At 41.0% G+C, this 24,976-nt stretch overlaps 1 protein-coding gene across 2 annotated transcripts in view; it reads left to right on the top strand.

Annotated features, from left to right (window-relative positions):
- chchd3a (coiled-coil-helix-coiled-coil-helix domain containing 3a) overlaps positions 1-23,994 on the top strand; it is a 70,757-nt gene extending 46,763 nt beyond the window's left edge. For both annotated transcript variants that reach the window (XM_046873283.1, XM_046873282.1), the window contains 4 exons: positions 39-122; positions 6,063-6,133; positions 15,625-15,760; positions 23,233-23,994. In XM_046873283.1, coding sequence (XP_046729239.1) covers positions 39-122; positions 6,063-6,133; positions 15,625-15,760; positions 23,233-23,256 — 315 coding nt within the window. In that variant the 3' untranslated portion in view covers positions 23,257-23,994. The remainder of the gene's footprint in view (positions 1-38; positions 123-6,062; positions 6,134-15,624; positions 15,761-23,232) is intronic.
- Positions 23,995-24,976: the final 982 nt, after the last annotated feature.

Here is a 24,976-nt window from a genome sequence, read left to right as displayed (position 1 = left end):
GTTTCTAGACACGTTTTGTTTTGTGTGTGGGTTTGCAGGCTAAGCAGCTGGAGGAGCGAGATCAGAAGCTGAGGAAGCAGGACGCCTTCTACAGGGAGCAACTGAACAAACTGGAGGAACGGGTAGGATTTTATTTTGTATTTTTTGTGCTTTAGACAGTGGGTGAGGGTTTAATCTGAAACCAGTCCATAATCAATGGCGTCACTTCATGTTAAACGTCCAGTTTGCTCCAACAATGGTGGAAAAAAATGGCGGATTTTCGCCTCTGTAACAGATCAAAAGGGGTTCAGCCGGGCTTCATGGACCTCGTTGTTGAGATTCCAGGTCGTCTTTTAGTTTTGAGGTCATCCCGTGTTCGTTTTGTCCTTAACCCGTCATCCTCCGTCTGCTCCGTGTCCTGCTGGGCAACACAGACAGAGGGGTTCACAGCCCTTCACCTGCAACTATTTGTCCTTATACACACACACACACACACACACACACACACACACACACACTGTGCATCACGACAAGCCTGATCTCCAGAGACTGTGCGTTTCATCTGACCTTTTTTTTTTTTTAAACGCTGGACTGATATCGGTTTGTTTTGTTGAAAGTGTGAAAGTGCTGAGGAAGCATTTTTTTCTCTCTCTCTTTCCTTGTCCTCTCCTCCCCCCTACAGCAGCGGTCTTTGTCTCGTTATTAATGTGTTGCTTTAGTTTCGAATATCCTTCACCAGATCCCCTGGAGGTCACGCCGACAAACCTGGTGTACGTTAAAGTTACAAATTCTGCAGCTTTAAAATTTTATACACTGCATTATACACTGGATAATACACTGCATCATAAAATGGATAATACACTGCCTTAAACACTGGATATTACACTGCATTATACACTGGGTACTACACTGGATAATACACTGCTTCAGACACTGGGTTATACACTGGATAATACACTGGATATTAATAATTTACACTAAATGGTCAAAAGTACTTTCCAGCCATATGTGAGGGAGGTCGGAGTTCAGTGGCTTTGGGTTACTGATCGAAAGGTTGGTGGGTTCAAGACCTGGTATCCAAAAGCTGCCATTCTTGGGCCCTTGAGCAAGGCCCTTAACCCTATGTGATTCAGGGGCACTGTATCATGCTTCCTAATAGCGCTGGGATATGTGAGGAAAGAATCTCTGTGTGCTGTAAAGTTTATCTTTCTTTCTTTCCCTTTTTTTTTTAACCTCATCTCTTTTTCTTTTCTCTGTTCTCCCATTCTTTTCTCCTCCATTTTTGTAATTTTTCCTCTCTCGCATTCTCCTCTCTTTTTCTTTTCTCCCTCCATCTCTTTCTCTCTCCCTATCGTTCATTCTCTTCTCATCTCTTTATCTTCTCTCTCTCTCATTTTTCTTTTTCACTTCCTCTTTTCCTGTAATTAAACAGATTGAAACAAATGCACATACATTCAGCAATACAGTTGTAATAGTGCTGATGCTCACAGAGCCCTGAGAATAGGAATAAAAAATAAAGAAATAAATGCAAGTAATACAAAAACAAAAAATACAGTGTGTATGGGTCTCTCTCTCTCTCTCTCTCTCTCTCTCTCTCTCTCTTTCTGTCTCTCTGTGTGACAGAAACATTATCGATCTCCTCCTGCTTCATAAATCAGCTATAGATCGTTGTTCAGTACACAGAGCGGCGTGTCAACAGCTCACCGTCCCGTCTCATATAGAGACAGAGAGACCCGCTGAGCCCGACCCCGCTCAGGTTTTTTTAACCCCTACGGATTTATGGATCTGGGTTGGTAAGATAAATGTGCTAAGCGTCCCAGGCCTTGAGTGCAGGAGAACGACGCTAAAACAAACAGCACAGAAGCACCATGACGGTGATGAACGAATCGTTTGATTGCTGCTGGTTACGTCGGTTTCCCCGAAACCTCCTCTTTTTCTTCAAAACGACTCATTTAATCTCGGACGCAGCCACACGCCGCACTTTCAGACTTTCCGGTGTTTAAAATCTTTCTCACCCAGGGGCTATGGAACGCAGACAGGAGTTTAATCTCGTTTTGATGAAAGCGATGTAGCCGAACGGCCTCGCTCGCGTACTTTTAATTATTCATCAACACGTGTTGATCTGCTTCAGCTTTCAGAAGGGTTCAGATTTTGATTGCCGTTCTTCTCGTTATTTTTTCTTCCCTCTTTCCTCTCCCCGAATCGCCGCACGTCTTGTTCTTTCCTAACCGTAGCCTCCAGGAGAGAAATGAAGTGACAGTGAGAGAACTAAACAGGAGAAGGGAATAGAAAGAAGGTAGAGAGAAAGAGAGAGAGAGTAAGAGAATATAAAAGGTTGATATATATTACACGTCTCTTTCAATTCAAGCTGCTCGTTTATCAGGAACACGTGTCTGACAGGTCATCACTGCTCCGAGACGGCACCTGAATCGGCCCAGGCCACCAAATTACCTCTAAAACAATATCTATATCTCTTTCATTTATATATATATATATAAAAATAATTTATAAAAAAAAAATAATAATAATATATATATATATATATATATATATATATATATATATATATATATATATATATATAAAAATAAATAAAAATTAGGGGTGTACATTTAGAGGGGGGAAAAAATGCTAAAGAAATTGCTTGCCAATTTTTTTTTTTTATTTTTATTTACGTAGTTTATTATTAAAATTTGTGATCAACATTTAAAATTTAAGATGTTTTCAATAAAATTCCTGCTTGGTTTTAATACAAAAAAATAAAAACATGGGCGCAGATCAAATAAAATGTAATAAATGGAACATTTTTAAATAGTTTGCGTTCATTAGACCGCATTTGGGAAATACAGCTGCGTATTCAAGTTTTATTCATTTTTAAACTATTTGTTCTACTCGGCTGTTTTTACTTATTTCACCATCCTTTTATCAGATGTCTGCGTTTAAGAAATACACGAGGTATTTATTTAATCATTCATAAACAAATTCCTTCCATCCTTCGTTCATTCGCTCCCTCGAGATGCAGAATGGTCAGGATTTCTCCTTTCAAGAGAGATTTTTATGTCTGTAAGTGTCACGGATGAATCTACGCTGCAAAACTGCTCAGTTTTCGCACGTGCTCAGTCGCTGTTGGGTTTCCGTGTGAAGGTACTGACGAGTCCCGTTGGACAAAGACAAAAACGAAGCAATGAAAACGCATTCTGATCACTTTGATGGCAGTAGGATACAGCCACGAGACACTCGTTCATTCTGCGTCTCAGCCTGATCAATGCTTTCTCCTGAAGGCTGCATGATGAATCCTCGAGTTGGGGGGCGAACCCCTCACGAGCTTCAGCACGCGGACGTGTTTAATAACTCCACCACGCTCACACAGACTCCCCGCTACCCCTGACATGTTCACGCCCTGGTAGTCATGGAAACGTTCTTCTGGGTCTCTCTGATAAAAGAGTGCTGATGTAATTGCAGCGCTACCTCCGAGTGTGTATCGTCAGGTACAGCTGTCGAGGTTTTTTAGATCACTCAGCGAGATGAAACCTTCATGACTTGGTCCTTCAGCTAGATTTTTTTTTATGGCATATTATAAACATTATTATAATTAATTATTAGAATAATATAAAACCCCTCTAATTCTTATGGACGATCTCTTCAGCAGGATCATTATTTCTCCAGTTGTGTGCTTTTCATTTAGCACTTGACTTTTCACTCTGGATCAATGGAGGATCATGGAGAGAATCTTCAGCAAGAACATCATTTCCAAAGTTCTGTAGTTCTTTTTTTTTTTTTTTTTTTTTACAACTTGGCTATTGGCTTGGAGTATTAAGGAGGATGGAGGAGCATGAAGGATCGAGGAGGATGGAGGAGCATGGAGGATCTTTAAAGCAAAGCAAGAACAACTTTCCTCTGATTTAGCACTTGGCTTTTCACTCTTTGTGGTTGAAGGATGGCGGTCCATTGAGGATGGAGGATCATGGAGAATCTCTTCTCCAGGAACTTGATTTCCTAAGTTCTGTAGTTTCTTCTGTTTTTTTACTACTTGTTTTTTGGCTTGGGGGATGGAGGAGCATGGAGCATTAAGGATTTCCTAAGCAAGAACAAAATTCCTCCAGTTGTGTGGTTATCTCGGATTTACTACTCAGGTCTTCGCGCTTTTTTTCACGTGGGGGATGAAGGTGCATGGAGCATCTCTTTAGCAAGAACATAATTTCTCAGTTCTGTGAATTCCTCTGATCTTTACAGCTTGGAATTTTGCTCTTTTGTGCTTGTAGGCTGGAGGAACATTTCAGATGGAGTTTCTTGGAGCATAATTTCTCTAGTTGTGTGGTTTCCACTGATTTCTACTAGCTGGCTTTTCTCTCTTTGTGCTTTAAGGATGAAGGTTCATGGAGGATCATCGTTCCTCTAGATGCGTGGTTTCCTCAGTACTTGTCTTCCACTGCTTCTACTAGCTGGCTTTTAACTCTTTGTGCCTGGAGGATGAGGGTTCATGGAGGATCTCTTTAGCAAGAAAATCATTTCTCCAGATCTGTGATTTTCTTGGATTTTTACTACTTCCCATTTTGTTTTTTGAGCTTTTAAGCTCAAATTTATAAAAGCGGCTTGCCGTGTTCCAGCGCACCGCGGCGCCAACATGGCCGCCGTGCCGTAGTGGCCATCGCAGTGTGGTTTCCCTTCTGCTGCTTCTCTGGTGTGTGAGAGATAACACCACTCTGGAGTTTTCCCCCAGCAGTCCCTCGGCTTCCTCATTATCAACCTGGAGGATTTCATTAAAAAACCCAGGGTTCTGTTGGGTGCGTGTTTTATTTATTAATTTATTTATTAAAAGTCGCTGCAAACGTTTACCTTGGCAGGATTATTTTTTTTAGCTGATCGCCTTATTAGTCAGTGAAACCCCCTCGGTGAGATTAACAGAACGTACGCTTTCCAGCTACTTCTTTGTAAACAAGGATTAAAGAGCGATCGGTCTTCAGGCTAGCGCTTAGCACTTTTACGGGGAAAGGAGGAAAAAATTGATGTTTGTAAGGTTTCCATTGGGGTTGATGGAGGACCTCTACATCGCCGTGCATCCGAAATCGAAATCAGCGATTGTCCCGGTCGCTCGTTAATCAAGGACATGAAAAGGGGACGCAAATTGCACAGTGTCCTCCAGACCCACTTGTGTGTGTGTTTTTTGTTTTTTTGTTTGTTTGTTTTTTTATAATACGAAGCTGGATGTGGGTTTACGATCGGCTTTTGTTTGCATGTTTGTGTTTTTTTCCACGTCAAAGTCACAGCCCTGACAATCAGAGCATGAGACAGTGCAGCCAGATATCCACGGCCTCCCCACTCTCTCTCTCTCTCTCTCTCTCTCTCCCTTTTTGCCTTCCTCTTTCTTTCTCTCTCTCTCTCTTTTTTTTCTCTCCACTGCAAATCCTGCGCTCGTGATTAGACCCAGACGCGTCTCCTGCATCTCGTTCAGCTCTGCCACGCCTGTTCTACAGACAGACGTGTCCCTAACTTCCTCACTAGTGCTCGGGTTAACCGTGACTTCATCGTCTCTGCACTCTAACCATCTCCGACGTTCAGGTGTATATGGAAGGAAGGATGGATGGATGGGCGGGAAGTGGTAGCTCAGTGGTGTTAAGGTCAATGACGGCGTTTAACTTTCTAGTTTCAGGATATCGTTTTCATTCATTTAGATTGGAATTACTTGTTGAATCCATTCATCTTTTCCTTTCGGTTCCGTCTCTCGGACCCGCATGACCTCCTGAACTTCATGACCTCCAGCTTTACATGTCTCGAGGAAATTCCCTTTTCACCACACACTAAAATCAGCCATTACTTCACGCTTTACTGCTCTCAATATCCCCCTCCATAAACCTTTAATAGAGTTTATACTGTACAGTAGGGAGAGGTGGAGGTGGTGCACGCCTCTCTCTCTCTCTCTCTCTCTCTCTCTCTCTCTCTCTCTGGTTTTTTTTTTTTTTTTTTTTATATATAAAGTAGTTTGTGAGGTACAACTTTTCGTTTTTCTTGAGCTTCTTTTTTTTTTTTTTTTCATGTGATACTGATGATCTGATTTTCTCTATCTATCTTTTTCTTCCTTTCAGAGCACCCAGTTTTACAAGGCCACCATCGAGAACCATCACAAAGCTGCAGATGAGGTGAACGCTAAATTTAGGTGAGTCCAGAAAGGAGGAGGGGGAGGTGTAGGAACCTGTGCCTTTTCATATATTATATACAGTGTATTCTGTAGGAATAGGGTTGCCAAATTGGCGGAAAATGTACAGTAAATTTCCCGAAACTTTCCATTTTTATTCATTTTTTTCTAACTACATTTAAGCCCTGTTATTGGCTAACATGGAAAGTTTCCAGTATTGAAAATCCTATAATTATGCAGCCGTATGTAGGAAAAAAAGACATGGAATGGATTGGTTTTTAACAAGTTATTGTTTCATGCTAGTAAAAATAAATCGGATATTTGTGGGAAAATGTTTTTTTTTTCCTCCAGATCTTGATCTGACCTTTCGAACGAACGTAAAAGATAATACATAAAATGAAAATGAAATTACCGACTGACACGATATCGGCAATATGACGCTTTGGTAACTCCCAGCAGCTGTCTTCTGGCTTCTTCTATACTGGGGCATCTCTAGCTCATCGAAGTTTGACCATTAGGCTACAGCTGTAACTAAAGATCACGGTGGTGCGAGTCCATTTTGGCCCGTATGTGTCTTAATGTGGCCTATTAGTCCCTGGTATTAATCCCTGTGAGTGGCTGCAGTGGGAAGAGAAGGCGGCCTGTTCCAGTACTAGCCTGGCCTCACAAATCGCATTAGGCCATCATTAGGCCGCCTTCCTCAGCGCTAACACTGGGATCATCGTCTCTACCGAAATGCCTGAAATTGATTAGTAAACTCTGGGAGGGCGTAGGAGGGGCGCAATTGCATTAGGAAATGCATTAAAGCAGCATTAGCATGACATAGCTACCCTTCCCAAAGCAACCTCAGAACTGGCTTGGGGTGTCATGTGACCAGCGAGGCTTGCTGTGAGTGCCACGATTGGCTGATTGCATTAGAGCGGTGCATTAGCAGCGTTAGGATTGGATTACAGAGTCGAAGTAGGAGGATATGTGTTAGTTTTTTTTCCAGCGGATAATGAAATGTTTGCAGGCTCTGGTGTTACCGTTGGAGCCGGAGATGCACAAGATATCCAGGCTGCTACAGCCTAATTAGGTTTGTGTGTGAGAGAGAGATGGAGAGTGTGAGAGAACGAAAAAAGAGAGAGCAGGGGTATTTGGGTTGTACATTAGACTACAAATAAATCCGTATCGGTCGTCCCAGCGGGCCGGTGTCAGGCCTGTCGGGTTCCATAACAAGAAGCGGAGATAAGATGCTATCGCCGATTCGGTTTAAAAATAATAAACCCGTTTATTTAGCCCGAGCCTTTTGATTTCCTGAAAGTCGAAACCCGTCCCGGAGATAAATATGGCACAAATCTGCATAATTGAAAGAATTTGATATGATAATTTGGAAAACGGGCATTCGTGGTGACGACTGTTCTACATAGTACCTTCATTAACTTTTAGATCACATGATCGATTCATAGGTTATTTCTTACTTTACCTGAAACTGGGATATTATGAAATCACTTTATTGCTGATTTCTGTCTTATTGGTTGAACTCCAGTGTACTTTATTCGCAGCACCCATAGGAATATGAGGATTGGGGTAAAGCTGGAATATAAACTCATGACCAACCGCTGACTGGGAGCCGTGACTAGCGAATAGTAATGCTGACGTCATGGGTGCTTAGATATGAAACCCGAATCTTGTGGGACAAAGACGGGGTTTATAAATATTTGGGATGTAAAACCAGTTTAAAAATATTAAAGGGCGGGTACAAATAACCCTAAGATGACATTGGGCCAATTTTCTTCTGGAGAATACGAGACTGGGTAGATCGGGGTAGAATTATTTTTGTCACAGGTGGGATTGGTCAGAATTTGTTCAGTTGTAGTAGAGTTTGAGATTAATAAGGATTAGTTATAATTTTAGTAGCTGTTGGATTAGTGATTTTATTGGGATTAGTGGTGATTTTAGTAGCTGTAGGATTAGTCATTAATTCATAATCTGTAGGATTAGGTATGAGTTCAGGAGCTGTAGGATAAGGCATGATTTCATAATCTGTGGGATTAGGCATGATTTCAGGAGCTGTAGGATAAGGCATGATTTCAGGAGCTGTGGGATTAGGCATGATTTCAGGAGCTGTGGGATTAGGCATGATTTCAGTAGCTGTAGGATTAGGCATGATTTCAGGAGCTGTGGAACTGGTCATGATTTCAGGAGCTGTGGGATTAGGCATGATTTCAGTAGCTGTGGGATTAGACATGATTTCAGTAGCTGTGGGATTAGACATGATTTCAGTAGCTGTGGGATTAGGCATGATTTCAGTAGCTGTGGGATTAGACATGATTTCAGTAGCTGTGGGATTAGACATGATTTCAGTAGCTGTAGGATTAGGCATGATTTCAGGAGCTGTGGAACTGGTCATGATTTCAGGAGCTGTGGGATTAGGCATGATTTCAGTAGCTGTAGGATTAGGCATGATTTCAGTAGCTGTGGGATTAGGCATGATTTCAGGAGCTGTGGAACTGGTCATGATTTCAGGAGCTGTGGATTAGGCATGATTTCAGTAGCTGTGGGATTAGACATGATTTCAGTAGCTGTGGGATTAGGCATGATTTCAGTAGCTGTGGGATTAGGCATGATTTCAGGAGCTGTGCTATTGGTCATGATTTCAGGAGCTGGTAGGATTGGTCATGATTTCAGTAGCTGTGGAACTGGACTTAATTTTAGTAGCTTGATAGGTCAGGATGAGTTTTAACTAGCAGACGGGATTGCCATTGTTATAAATACTAAAGTTTGATGTGATCAGGGTTAACACTATAGACTTCTAAGGGCATCCCAATTCTTAATTCCCTTTAAAGATAGTGGACATTCAACAGTATCTTCTCCAATTACTACCTACGCTTTCTTCATTCTGCAATAAAACCACAGTGTTTATGTAGCTATAGAAACTCAATGGTGGCTGTAATGATTAACATATTAGTGGTGTGTGTGTGCACGCAAGTGGGGGTGTGTAATAATAAAGGAAGCATAGCAGTGACGTCATTACCATGCTCACATTTCCATACACTGCATAGAATGGCTCATTAATTCGATTTGACATGGGGCATGTTCTTATGGGGTGAAATCACTCTTTACACAAATTTAACATATTAAGCATTACATATTACATCTATGTTTTTGGATATGTCACGTATTTAAATGGTAGTGCGCACACACACACACACACTAACTAATACTAAGTGATTATCCAGATCTCAAGCCTCAAACCTCCTATTTATCTGTCTTCTTCATGATCCATCGAACACGCTGCAGCACACCAGAGATCTCATATCTTCACATCATCTGTCCTACAGTGCTGTAAGGCACAGCGGGGAAGCCGTATTGCTCTTCAGTATTTATAACCATTAAAAAAAAAAGCTGTCGTGTTGTACGAGCACTTACCAAGCGCAGCTTAACCTACACTGAAAGGACACAATTAGAGCTATTAGTGAGAAATATACTCATTAGTTTGACTGTGTGCTTGGATTTTTATTTATTTATATATATCAGCCACCCCCCCCACACACACACACACACACACATAAACATACTCCTTGTCTGTAATTGAAGTTATTTGTGGTGATCACGATAACCCCGTAAAAAAAGGTTTACCTCAGGTCACTGCTGCCTCACGACCTTATTTACCCTTTAAACCTCATCCTTCTGACACTCACCTCTCCGTCTCCTCGCTCACTAAACTTTATTATCGCAACCCCAAAACCATTATTTATGCACGATTAAACTTGCAGAGGTTTAACATTCTTCAATTTGATTGGTCAGAAGGGGTCGATTCGTTTCTTTTAATAGACGAATCTCCTTCACACACATGTAATTGAAGTGTAATGAAGAAAACGAAATCATCTTGTTATTTTTCTTCTTGTGAGGAGATGCTTTTTTTTGTCATGGAAGTAGTCTCCTGTAGGGGCGGATGATACGAGCTAAAATTTACATCGTGATATTTTCCACTGTCCAGACGATAGCGATATTATATTGCGATATGGGAAATAAAAATTGGTTACTGATTTTCTTTGTAAATTCTTTCCAAACATTTGGTGTAAAGCTAAAATATTTATGGCTGTGTTTGAGAAAGCGGTTACTAATGCCTGTGTAGTAAAGCGTTAGACCAAGTCGAGGACAAATGTATCATCGTCAGCGGTGTTAAACATTGTAAAGTGTACCAGATTGAACTAAACAACATAAATGCAAAATTTGAATTTAAAAATGTTAAGTTTTGTAAGTTAAATATGCAAGTTTAGTTATACAGCTGTGCAAGTGAGGGTTAAGGGCCTGGCTCAAGGGCCTAGCAGTGGTCATATAAGGTCACAGGTTCATTATTCGAGGTGGAGGCTCAGTGGTTAAGGCCCTGGGTTACTGGTCAGAAGGTCCAGGGTTTGAAGCCCAAGTATCGGGGGCCCTTTAGCAAAAATCTTAACACTGTGTGCTCCATGTGCATTTTATCATGGCTCATCCTGCGCTATGACCCCAACTTCCCAGCAACACTGCGAAATGCGAATAAATAACAGAACATGGGGGCGTCAACCCCGATATGGCTATGCCTAACTTGCATAGAGACAAACCAGACAGCAGCATAAACACTCACGCGACTGCATTTTGGATATTTTCGTTAGGGTTCTGCGCTGACAAAGGTTATACGATTCAGTTTGGGTTTCCTCCACCCTGGTGGGGCCCGAGCAGGCTCTGGTCATGGAACAGGAAGTAAACACTCTCTCCTGATGAAGGTGGCCATCTAGGTGGTCCCTCCATCAGGCAGAGAGACCGGGTTTTACAGCCGGTGTGTTGCGTCCTATACTGGAGGTGGTAGAAACTATTATTCAATTCAGCTCCCTCCATGAGGAGATTGTACGCCGTGAGGTTCTGCCTGTTCACTGCAGGGTGTGATCAACACCGCCTAGACCAGGTTCACCTAGACCCAGTCAGTTCAGTGCTGGAATTTCTTCAAGAACAGTTCGCCCAAAGTGTTGGCTCTGTCCACCCTGAAGGAGTAAATGTCTGCCATTGCGGCCTGTCATGCCCCCCTTGTGGGGCAGTCGCTGGTTAAGAACCTGTTGGTAAAACACCTTAGATCAGAGTGCCTGCATGGGACTTGGCTATTGTGCTGGACGCCCTGTCGCAGCCTCCCTTTGAGCCTCTGACTGAGGTACCTGTAAGGTTTCTCACAGTTAAGACTGTTTGCCTCTTGGCCATACCCTCTATCCAGAGTAGGAGATCTTCAGGCCCTTACTTTGGGCCCCTTTCTTCTTCTCAAAATACCTTTGGTCATCCCAAAACCTTTTAGGCTCCATGCATTCTCTCCTGCCTTTCAGGCTCCAGACGAGAAAAAGCTTAACTGATTGTCCAGTGCTTGCACTAAACATATATGTCCACAGATCAGAACTGTGGAGGAAGTCAGAGCAGCTGTTAATCTCAGCAGATGGATTGTGGATGCGATTACCATCCCCTCATAAGTCCTCTGGTCTCCCCGCTCCCTTTGGGGTCAGAGCCCACTCCACTCAAAGTGTGGTGGCCTTTAATGCCTTGTCCTCTGAAGTAGCGGTGTCTGTCCACACTAGGCAGGGATTGTTCAGCCTGGCTTGATTCGACTGTCGTTCCCAAAGCGTTCCAACACAGCTAGAGTTCCGGAAGAAGAACGTCTCTAGGTTACGCATGTAACCATGGTTCCCAGAGGAAACAGGGCAATGCAGAGGCGTTTCCAAAGCACTCTGACGCAGCGTCTCGTTCCCTCTGGGAACCATGGTTACATACGTAACCTGAAGACGTTCTACAGGTTAAGAAACTCGTCTTGAAACCTTTTCCCAGACTCCAGTGCATCTCTGTTAGATTTTTTTTATTGATGATTTTGGTGACGAGGTGAGATTGCCTATATATATTTTTATATATCACACTCTCATTCTCTTGGTCTCTGTCTTCAACCTTCAATCTCCACTCCCACGCCTCTCTCTCTCTTTCCCTTTTTTGTTCTTATTTCATTTCTGACTGTATTTATTTTTCTTTTATCTCTTCACTTCTCAAATCCTTTCAGCCTCAGATCCTTTTACTCTCCCAATTTTTTCCCCCTCCCAGATATTTTCTATCTCCATCTTGGGGTGTGTGTGTGTGTGTGTGTGTGTGTGTGTGTGTGTGTGTGTGTGTGTGTGTGTGTGTGTGTGTGTGTGTGTGTGTGTGTGTTAAAGGTCAGGCATGTGGTCACACTCTTTCTGCTCTGCTGGAACCGATGGATCTTACTTGGGAGGGGGAAAAATGAACGATGAAAATAAGACCATGTCATTTTTCTTTTTAACTGCTTCATTTGTTTTTATTTGTCTCTCTAAGTCATGCGGTTTGTCCCGCTTCGGACTACTTCTTTTTTTTTTCCTTCTCAAGTGCAAGCTTCACCTCTTAACCTTATTAGTGCGTAAGTGGTCGTAAACAATGACAAATCGGCGCGTGTCTGTAAAAGAGATTGATAGACGTTCATTTAAGGCCACCCGCACTCTGGACACGGGACGAAACACACACTCACGCAGATGAGTGTCATGGCAAGTGGCCCAGAGCTTTTTAAAAAATGTAGGGTGGTATTTAATAAGCTGTGTACACCGCATTTAAAGGCAGATGTACTTTTTTTCTTTCTGTTCCATCAGTCTATGTACCATCTATTTATAAATTTTTTTTTTTTTTTTTTTTTTTGTGTCTTACATATAAATCCTCTCTACGGTTCTTTATATTCAAACTATATTGAATATGACTATGATAAAAGGTTTCATATTAGCTGACCAATTAGATTTTATTTTTATTTATTTTTATTTTAGTTATTTCAATCTTCTCAATTTCTGTTTGAGGATGCCGAACAGGGGAAAAAAGGCCGTGGCAAACCTCATTGCCCTAAAAGTCGTCCATGTTTACCAGACTTCAGTTATTGATAACGTGCACAGCTGTTCTTTACAGTCATGTAGGGTAATAGGGTGAGGGGTATAGAGGGAACAATTCTGACGATTATGTAGTAGTGTAATAAATGGAGTGGTTCATCAGTGCTGAAAGGACAGTAAACTAAAGTGGACAGCTGAGAGGCGAAAGCCTTATTAAAAGTATTTAAAAGGATTTAATTTTTTTTTTTAGAAAGTAAAAAAGTACTCCAGTATCCCTGGGTAAAGCCATGTGCCGGCTGAGACGCCTGTCTTCCATGAAAAGAGCCGTATTTCAAGTACAGCCAACTCGGCCCTGGGCTCGGCTTTGACCCCTCAGGTGTTCACCCAGGTTACAAAGTTACAGACGCTTTACCTTTAACAGGCTCTCTTATCCTTAAAGTTGGGAAATGGGAGATTAGTGGTTAAGACATTGGACTACGGATTCAAAGGTTGAGTCCAAATCCTAGCCACACCAAGCTGCAACTCCTGGGCCCCTCAGCAAGGCCCCTTAACCCAATAGCATAAATGTTGTATGAATGAGATCAATGTAACTCGCACTGGATAAAGGCGTGTGCCAAATCCTATAAATGTTAGGGACCCAGGAGAAGCAGATTGGTGGTGCTGGGATTTGAACCTTCTAATATGAAATCCAACATGTCCACCATCGAGCGACCACATCTCGCTTCCAACTGGTTATGAAGCTCTTTTCACACCTTATGGATGTGGAAGTGGGAGCAGAAACATACCAGCATTGGCAGCAAATTTTATATTTGTATATGTATATATATTTCTTTTATATATTTTTTTCTGTCACCTCTTTTATTCCTGATAAAGCATCTCCTATCTTTGCTTCTTTAACTGCTGTGTCATATCTGACTTTGTGCATTTCTGCTATGATCTATGGCCTGTATGGCTTTTTCTCCATCCTTAAAGATATTCATATATACAGTACTGTGTGTGAGAGAGTGTGAGAAAGAGGGAGGCTTATATCCGTCTTCATTACTCATGCATTATGGATCATAGATGATAAAAACACTCTCTTCACCTGTCTTTCATATGTCAGAATCGGAGTTAGGCTTAATGTGTAACAGGGAAATAAATGTATTTTATGTTTTATATCATACTGTATATTCTGTAGCATTGGAATGGAATTTATGGCAGGGGGTAAATGCATATTATAGTGGCGGTATAAGATGAACCGTACCGATGCATCCTTGTTTTGTACTAGTTTTCTCCCCCTGTTTTTCCCCACGGTAGCGTTTTCCTCTGCATACACGATTGACAGGAGTTGTGCCGTTTGAGAGCAGACTACAGAATGGACAGAAAGATGTATGGCGGGGGAAAAAAAAGAGCGAGAGGGCGAATCCTTTCTCTGAGCCGGAGCGAGATCAGACTGAGATCAGATAGAGCTTCGCAGGCTTGACAGCCGTCCCGCGCTCATTTTTCTTTAGACCTCCTGGCCAGTGTGTGTCATATTAATGATGGTCTATCAGAGTAAGCAGGTTTATAATGCCTGAGCTCCAAAACCAACACTGAACAGAGGGCGATAACGTCTCCTCCTAATCCGAGCTGCCCCTAAAGGTCACAGCGGTTAAACAGAGTGTTTGTTTTACTCGAGGCAGCAGGAAGCCGGGGGATTTCTATATACGACCAGGGGGTCGATTAAAGATTTTTCAGTTGAAATACAGGTTTTCCGTGGGGTCTTAGAAAGTCCCAATTAATTTTAAACACTTCTTAATTTCCCGATGTCCATGTAACGCCAATGTGCATTGAAATGCTGCCACTTTTAGAATCCTTTTTTTCGTCCAAATATAATCCGCTGTTTTACGACCATAAATGAGAACAACGTGCAACAGCCAATCAGCTTTCTGTTATTGGCGTGAATCTCTCGTTAATTTGTTTTTTCAGCTGTGGGGAAGTGCAAGTTTAGCGATACGTCGCTTAAATTTATGGTGTCATTGAAAAGTATCTTCTTTTTTCCGCTTTACACAGACGTAGTCATTAGGAACTGTTCAGGGACCACCGTTTTTTTTAAATAAAGTCGATAAATATAGCAGTATACAATATTTTACGCTGTATTTCTTGGATGAGCAGAAGAATATTTTTATAAAGTAAGAAAATAAGCACTCGGTGCTAGCTATTTTAAAAATAACCCGCATTAGTCTTATTAGAGTATATTTCACGTTGAAGCCCAGAGTATGAAGTCCTGTCCACTCATCCGGTGTCAGTGTGTGTGTGTCAGTTCATTAAATCCATGTGTGCACGGTGTTAATGGGTACCGAAATCCATCTCTGTCGTTCGGTCCTCCTACGCCTCTCTGCGCTCGAGCCAAACTCCCACTCCATGCCGTTACTCTTTAGCTGTGCATCTGAGAGCGGTCAATTATTCCCCCCCACACCTGATCTCCACTGATCGGCTCCTGCGCATTGATTAACGATTGATCAGATGCTTAGGTGCGAGAATGTCATTTCTGGGCTTTGAGGTCATCAGTCACCTTCGCGCACTCATCGCGGCGCATCATTTACAGAAATGTAACGATGATGGACGACGGCTCTGACGCTTCTGTCTCTGCTGTTTCTCCCCGGTCTCTCTTTTTTGCAGGCGCTATGAAACGAGTCCAGTGTGTGCCGACCTGCAGGGTCAGATTCTCAAGTGCTACAGAGAGAACGCCGGGAAAACACTCCTCTGCTCCAATATCGCTTCTCTCTACCTGCAGTGTGTCAACAGCGCCAAACAGGTGAGTGTGTGCGAGTGTGTACAGTTTTCACATACTGTTTACTGTGTGTTTGTGAAAGATGGATGAGAGGGACTTGGGGGGGCATAAATAACTCAACGTACAGCCATTATTGTCCAAAATGCTGGCAACAAAAGTGAGTACACCCTCAGTGAACATGTCAAATCTGAGTCCAAACTGTAAATATTTATTTTCAGCACCATTATGTAGCACTGCATTAATCCTCCTGAACATGGAATTCACCAGAGCTGCACAGGTTGTTGCTGGGATCCTCTTCTACTCCTCCATAATGACATCACAGAGCTGCTGGATGTTAGACACATGGTGCTTTTCCACCTATTGCTTGTGGCCCACAGCTGCTCAATAGGGTTCAGGTCTTAAAACAGACTTGGCCACTTCACCTTCAGCTTCATCAAGCCAGTTGTCATCTTGGCGGTGTGTTTGGGGTCGTTATTATGTTGGAAAACTGCTGTTTGGAACAGTTTCTGAATGGAGGGCTTCATGTTCTGCTTCACAATATCACAGTACATGTTGGAATCCTTGTTTCCCTCAATGAACCGCGGCTCCCCCAGTACCAGCAGCTCAAATGCAGCCCCAGACCATGATGTTACCACCACCACTACACTTGACTGTCGGCAAGACACAATGTTCCTCACCAGGGCGTCGCCACACATGCTGGACACCATCTGAGTCAAACAAGTTTTAGTCTAATCAGACCGCAGGACATGGTTCCAGTAATTCTTAAATTCTTTTAAAATCAGACAATGTGATTTTTGGGGTTTTTCTTTTTCTTTTCTCATTTTGTCTCTCATAGTTGAAGTGTACCTATGATGAAAATTACAGGCCTCTCTCATTTTTTTAAGTGGGAGAACTTGCACAATTTGTGGCTGACTAAATACTTTTTTGCCCCACTGTATGTATATATATATATATATATGTGTGTGTGTCTGTATGTATATGTGTGTGTGTGTGTGTATATATTTATATATATGTATATAAATAATATACACATAGTAATCCCTTGTTTATACGTATACAGTACTGTAATTTTCTTTCATTTTATAATTAATAATGATATTAATACATTTCATTATTTCAACATAAAACTCCATAAAAACAATTCCCTGATCTATCGTGCTCTCCGCAAGAGACTCGGAAAATCAGCCAAACAAATTAGATATGTGGCAAACCGATAAACCGGGGGCGCAAGGTTCGAACCCGCTGGGATTACTGTATGTGTGTGTGTGTGTGTGTGTGTGTGTGTGTGTGTGTGTGGTATATATGGATCCCTGTTGTATATAAAAATTCAATAAAGCACCCTAAAAGTATAAACTTAAACAAGTTTATAAAGAAAATAAAAACATTGTTTTCCAAAGGAAAAAGAAATCAATTAGGGCTGTTGAAAGGATCTTCGAAATATTGAAAAAAAATATATATAATACTGTATATATATTTTTTGTAAAACATTTTCCCAGTTTATAGGAAAATAGTCATGATGGCTCCCGGAGTGTTTTCCCACACCACTGCACAATTCTATTCCTGACTCCTTTCCACCTTTTACAGGACCTTCACATTCCAATACCAAAGTAATGGAGCGTAGCGTGTAGTTATCTCGCCGTGTTTATACATGTGGATGGAGAAGGTCCTGTTTTAGAGAGCCCTATAGGAATGCGTGCCACATCCAGAATAACCAGTTGTCACCTAAATGGAGCAGGTGTGTTATCTGCGAGCGCTCGTGCACTCCCTCGCCGCATCCAGATTCATTTAACTTCTGCTTCTGTCCCTCAAGCGGGAGCTGATCCACTCGTGTCAGTGAAACCCCGTAATAAAACACACTCCGGGTGCCTCGGTGACACATCCGGAGCGTCCTGTTTTCCATTCCTTGTTCCACTCGGCTGCGGACGCTTCCGAGTTTCACCCTGAAATTGCAGGCTGTCAGTCAGTAAACGTCCGTCTGCATAATGCACGGAGGTGCACAGGGGACGTTGTTCAGTCCCACTTAAGTGTGTGTTAAATGAAATAAGCAGAGTTCTGCTTTCTCCAATTATCTCTGTTGAGCATCGAACCCCAGACCGGGAGCGTAACTCCGACTGTCTCATCTGCGTTCTTTCAGCACAGGCCCAGACGAGTCCGAGAGTTTTCCAGAACACGGCTCGATTTACATTCAGATAGCTTTTCTATTAGATTTGAACAATGTAACAGTTGCATCAGAGCACCGGCTACTCTGCCCTTTTCCCTTTTACCCCTTCTCTTGGGTATTATTGTTATCAAAAAAAAATTGCACTGCTCGATTTCCACCGGGTTTAAGTAATGCATCATGTAAATGCACATGTTTTATTCATTATTGTGTACGTGCACGGTAACCTTTTTAGCATTCCTAGCATTTCTGTGCGCTATTATATTGTAAATCTGAAACCCGGTCTCACTGTAGTGTCTTGTAACACTTTATTTTATCAGATGCTCGCTCTTAAGTGTGTTCATGTTCGACTCGGCTATCAGCCAAGACTCGCATCGGACTCGCAAATAGCGGGGAGAAAATGGTGTGTGTGTGTGTGTGTGTGTGTGTATTTATATATATATATATATATATATATATATATATATATATATATATATATATATATATATATATATATATACATATACACATTAATTGCAGCAGATTAATGCAGCACGCGTTTCTGTTTGACAATTTTTTATTACAAATATGCATAAATACCTCCGGCATTTAATACCGTCCGTGTGGAAACATAGCAAAACACCCGTTTGGTGTCCTAATGATTTAATGACATTCATTTAATGACTTTTTAAACATTTACATGAAACTTTCTCAATGAGTCTGGTTTCATTGATAATAAACATACATTTGCATAAATCATCTATATTTGTGTATTGGCATGTTGATTCAAGTATTAAAAAACTCGAAAAGTATTCATTTTAAGATACATTATATATTATAATTATATTATATATGTAAGATATATATATATATATATATATATATATATATATATATATATATATATATATATATATATATATATATATATATATTAGTCCTATATACACACACATACAAACAAAAGAAGTATTAGGACACCTGACCTTTTCTGCCATTTGTGGTTCTTCTGCAGATTGTAACTGTTACCACAAAGCTGGAGGCACTCAATTGTATAGGACGTCTTTTGATGCGGTATTATAACATTTTGCGTTCACTTGAACTTGGAAATCCAAACCTGTTCCATGCCCCTGTGCACTTTACATGGGTCTGAGTGGAAGATCTACTGCCATAGAGCTCTATGTTCAGGTGTTCACAAACTCAATATTATCAAAATATTATGACTTTGTGGCTTTAAATTGCAAAATGAAGAGGCGACCGTGATAATCAGGGCTAATCATGAGACTCATAATATTGAGTCACGATATTAGAGTATACATCATAGTGCTCTTCTGCACTTCGTTCAAAAAATTTATATTCACGCTTCAAAAATTCTGCCAAAAAAAAAACGTCCTGTGATTTTGGAAGCTTGAAACACATTAGGGCTGCACGATTCTTGCTAAAATGTGAATCACAATTTTTCTCCATTAGAATTGAGATCACGATTCTCTCACACGATTCTCATTTTTTCAACCAAAACATTTATTGCACTCAAGTAAAAACAGTGCTACACAGGATTTTCAGTTATAATAAAAGTAGTAGTAATTTGCATTTTGCAGTTCTTTCTCGACTGTCATGCGACACTGAGTATATAGACCTGGCAACGCAACGGATGAAAAATAGTTGCGAGAGGGCAGACAGTAGCGCTTGTCTAAAGTCTTTATCATTGACTTAAATCCCTCGTTTTCAACAGTGTTTATAGGAGCCATGTCTTTAGCTAGGTGATAAGCGATGGCGTTTGTTATGTCTTTGTGCCGCTGGGAACTTGAGGGGTATGGGGATGCACCGTGTAATGTCTGAGTTATTGAAGTTTGTGTGGTCTGGCGGCTGGTATTTTTTGGTGTGGCTCCCTTGTCTTTCATGGCTAACTCGTACTGTATTTTGTGGTGACGTCTGAGGTGGTTGTAGAGATTGGTGGTGTTACCTTGCGGGGCTGCCACAATGCCAAAGCACTGCTTACAGATTACGACTCGTTGCGCATCATCGTCAGGTTTAAACCCGAAAAAATTCCACACGGTGCAATGTGCTCCTTTTTTCGTTACCAATGTTGCTGCATCGTCACCACCAGGAATTTCCGAACTGGCGCTCATTTTTTCCTCTCTTTTGAATGAAACCAATGTTACTGCTCTAAATCCACCAAGTTATGTTACCGCTCTAAATCCACCAATGTATTCGGGTCTGCCGCTTTGATACACGTCACGTGAGTGACAGCAGAACGCCGCAAATAAGGAAGAGGGAGGAGAGAAACGATCGGGTCTGATTGGTGAATAAATAGGGTTTGGTTTTACACAGTGTGAGTAAGTTTGACTGATATAGCATCTTAGAATGTTGTAAGTAAATACGTGAACACGTGAATGCAGCATCTGAATACAGGGAAATACTATATATGCACATGAATCGCCATCATTTAAAAAGAAGATCGAATGTATGTATGAATCGAGATCGTGATTCATTTTTCGATTAATCGTGCAGCCCTAAAACATGCAGGTAGAATTAGTCATCAGAATGAACAGTTTGTTGTTTTGCAAAAAACAATGAAAATTGTCTAAAAGTAACACAGTGTGTAAGTTGTTCCTCTTACCTATTTATTTTCCTATGGGGGTCTTTTCTTCTTGTGCCCCAAAGCTTTGGAATTCTCTCCCCGTTAAGATCAGACAGGCCGAATCTTTGTGTTTTTTAATCCGCTCTTAAAACTGATTTTTCAGGACGGCTTTAAGGTGATTTCTTTTTTGTGCTGTATCTAAGATGGTTATTACATTTATATTTATTTTATGCGTTTAAAGCGCTTTGAGATATAGTAAATATAATTAACGATTATTCATATTATTATTACCCCCACCACTTTTCCACTCTCAGGAATTAAAAATATTTTCACCAGAAATGTGTACAAAAGCTTTGCTTGTCTACGAGTCTCAAAAATTTGGTCTTATTTCTATTTATTTTTTTTTTACACGCTTCAGCCTTATTTAAACTCTAAAGTTGGCCAGTTCTATGCAAAATCTCCAAAAAAAAAATGTAAGATTGATTACATTCATATCGCCTGTATGCTAATTCTATGTGAACGCGCTGAAACTCGGCAGTAACGTTTTTCACGTTAATGAACTCTGGAGGTGCTAATGTTCTGTATGTTTGAGTGTCTGATACAGTAATTCTATCATTTAGAATTAGATTTCATTCAACTTTGTCATTGCGCGAGTTACGGTACAAGGCAACGAAAAACAGTTAGCATCTAAGCAGAAGTGCATTGGAAGCAGTGTCCAATATTTACATATGTACAGGATGGTACGGCTTTGATACATGATGGATATGAATAAATAATGACAGACGAATGAATATAAATGAACCGTACATGGAAAAGTGCTTATATGCAAAGTGTACAATGGATAATGCAATGAAGGTGATATTGTAAACAATGTTTAGGAAAAGGTGATGTACATGTTTAGATGTAAAAAAAAAAAAAAAAAACCGCAACTAGTTTACTGGATTTGGACTGTAATATAGACAGTCTGCCACATTGGCCTCGGACTACAGGACTAAAGTGTCCATCAGTGTGCAGTTGATCACCTCATCAATGATGGAACTCTAATGAATGGACGTTTGGTGTCACCCAGATGAGAAGTTCCTTTTTGTGTCTGGAAGGTTTCTCCCTCATGAAGTCTCTGGGAGTTTTTTTCCTTGCCGCTGTCGCTACTGGTTCACTAAACCGATACAAACTTATGATGGATAAACTTATAGGGACTGATTTTATAAATTGAAGTTCTATTTGTAATCGATTAAATTCTGTAAAGCTGCTTTTGGGACAATGTTGATTGTTAAAAATTCAACACCAGTTTGATGATGTGAACCGGATGCACGTGGTTCGCAGGCAGCGATAAAGCCAGTGTGGCATTGTGGGAGTAATTGCCCCTCGAGCTTATCAATAATGAACTGATAACATTTAGCTGTGGTTCGTATCTCCCTGTCGCTCTCTCATTCCACTCCCTGCTGCTGAAGGCACACTGAGAGGAGAAGAGAGGCAGATACTAACTCATACACATCCTCTGAGAACTGCACTTAATGAGACTTTACCATCAACAACAGCACCGTTTTTATCCCCTCTGTTTTCATTCTTTGTCGCCAACGCTGGATTTTTTTTCCCTCCTTTTTGGTGGAAGAGGTCAGGATTTAACACCTGTTTGAGTCAGATCTCTTTCTCTGACGGTAGATATGAGCAAAACACTGCTCTGATTAGGAATAGATTATATTATCTCTCATATTTTAGACTTGTGCAGGAATCAAGATTTCAAGAACTAAAATCTGACCTTTTTTAAATTTCTTTCTTCAATCGCTTTTTTCCATCCCCCTCAACATTCGACCGTTTTCCTGTCACAATAAAGTAAGTCTTGTCCAATATCATCCTAATGACAAATTAGATTTTTAAACGTTACATGATCAAATATTCACCCACCCTGTTTTTGTGAGTTAGTTTGGGATGAAAGTGTGAAGATAGCTGATCCAGGAGGTTGAAGGCTTCCTCTGAGATGCATGAATCCAGTCAGCTTTCGCTTGTGGGCAATAAAAACCCTTCAGTAGTTACATTTAGCTCTTACATAAGTAGTTACATCTCATCAGATTCACCAGAGAGTCGCCTGGAATGGTTTTCCAACCATCTTGAAGGAGTTCCCAGAGATGTTAAGTACTTGTTGGCTGCTTTTTCTACACTCTCGGTTGCATTTGGATCGGGTGATCGCGGAGGCCAGATCATCGGATATCTCCTTGCTCAAACTGCCAAGCAACTGCAATCTGCTCTCTTACACACACACACACACACACACACACACACACACACACACACACACACACAGTCTTAAGAAAATGAGAATGAATAAAACAAACCAACTCCTTAGACCTGAAAGCTCCTGGGTTGAGTTTTACGCTCGTGTTTTGGGGGGGGAACCTGTGTATACCAGGAATGACACCAATCTACTCATCTTATATGTACATTCTACATGGGCAAAGGATTTGTAACATAAGTCGGAGTAGATCTTGAGTGGCCTGCTGTAGGTTTCTGACATGAGTGGAGTTTTGATATGAAATGAGTGTATTTAGAACCGTATCTAGGAATCCTTCATGGTCCAAGCTGTAATTTTAATAATGGAGAACAAAATCCTATCCATCCATTTATTCATTTATTTATTTATTTTTTTTTAACCAGAAGTAAACTTTTGCTTACATGTTCTCTGGTCTCCTGCAGGATCCTGTATGAAGTGTGTATTGATGAATGTAAATCTCTCTCTCTCTCTCTCTCTCTCTCTCTCTCTCTCTCTCTCTTTTCTAGAACAAGTTGAGGACCGGAGGCTAACTCTGATGACCGTAGAAGAAGGAGCGGCCGAGTTTGTTCTGTTACCTTCATGGAAAGTTTAGTGAAAGAAGAGCAGAGACCATAAAGCACCGTACAGATACACACCTGACTCTGAGGAACAGTCTGGAAAACTGGAGAAATAAGATCCCCTCTGTCTCCTTCTCTCTCTCCTTCTCTCTTTCTCTCTATCTCACTATCTCCTCTCTCTTTTTTTTTTTTTTAATCTATAAGTCCATGTTTCTCTTTGGCAGAGTAGGACAGCGTTACAGGTATGAGAAACAGGAGTAGTGCAGATTATAATATATTGTATTATAATGTGCCAAACACCTGAACAACCAAATAAGTGCCTCAGTGGGAATAAAATAAAGATGAAAAGATGAAAAAAAAAAAAAAATTTTGCTAGCAGAGCTTATAGCGAGTACGTCAAATTTTTTCGTTAGGGTAAAGCTGGGAGACGTGTCATTGCGTATACACTCGACGTCTAATTGCACTAAATCTTCATTCATTCGCTCTTTGTTCGAATTGTGTAGGGAGGCAAAAGTTTTGGCGCCCCATATCATCCAAACTGCTCCGCATATACTCAAGTCAGTACACCTCTGTTCTCATCAGACTGGACCGAGGCTCCTGTTGTAAAACTGTTCATCACATCTGTGTGTGTTTTTTTTTCTTTGCTTTTTATCCACACCAAGACAGTATGAACTGTCAGGGAGAATAAAAGGCTCAAACTGCAAACCTGAATCACTGTTATTGCATTGCTGTTCTTTTTTTTTTTCTGAAAGTGATTGTGTGTGTGTGTGTGTGTGTGTGTGTGAGCAAAGGAATAATTTTCTTATCCAAGATCATTCTCGCTTTTTTGTATTTCAGACAAAATGAGGGATTGCAGTCATATCCTTTTCTGCCTCTCGCACCACACACACCTCCTTCTTCCCTCTTATGTAAATTTCTTTTCTAAATTCTGACACAGGAAAAATCTTTTCACTCTGTTAGAGCGGTGATTGAATGCCTGATGCTGGGAGACCTGTAGTTTATAACCTTCACTACATTCCCAGACCGCATCTAAAGTCTGCAGATGAATCAGCCGCCAACTGAATCTGTAATGACTGATGCTTGAGTGGGTGTTTCGAACTCTCAAAGCTCCGCCCCCTTTCCTCTTGTCTCACATGAGCTATTTTTCATTCGGCGCTCTCGTCTCGCCTACTCGAAATGTGGTTTCCGTGCGTTGTGTCAGGCTAATTAGGGAAAGTTTTATGTTCGTTAGCGTGGAATAAAATGGTCACGATCGCAGTCAAAACGGATGACCTTTTTGACGGGAAAAAAATACCATTAAACGGGACTACAAAGGTAATAATAGTGTTTGACAGACATGTTTAGGCAGCATTGTCAAGCGCATCTGGGTAGGAGCCTAATACAACAGCCGTATCCACTCAAAAATCAACTCGATATATAATATGGATGTGCATCTCCATAAACGATGTATAAAGATACATATGTAGCAGCTACCTGTACCATACGACTTCCAATATGATGCGATGGTTCAGACGGACAACAAACCAATTTACTTAAAAAAAAAAAAAAAATTGTTTATTTTTTTCCTGTTGTCTGCAGGGAGATGCAGCTCTACCTCTGCCATGTTAATCTCTATTCTATGTAACTCAGGACGCGCCTCGGTCTCCGTAGTGTTGCGATTCGTCACGTTCACGCCGTTTGTATCAGTTCAAAG

The sequence above is a fragment of the Silurus meridionalis genome, chromosome 18, assembly GCF_014805685.1.
Source record: "Silurus meridionalis isolate SWU-2019-XX chromosome 18, ASM1480568v1, whole genome shotgun sequence".
NCBI lineage: Eukaryota > Metazoa > Chordata > Actinopteri > Siluriformes > Siluridae > Silurus > Silurus meridionalis.
The sequence above is the reverse complement of the archived record's forward strand: the minus strand, read 5'-3'. Positions and strand labels throughout refer to the sequence as shown.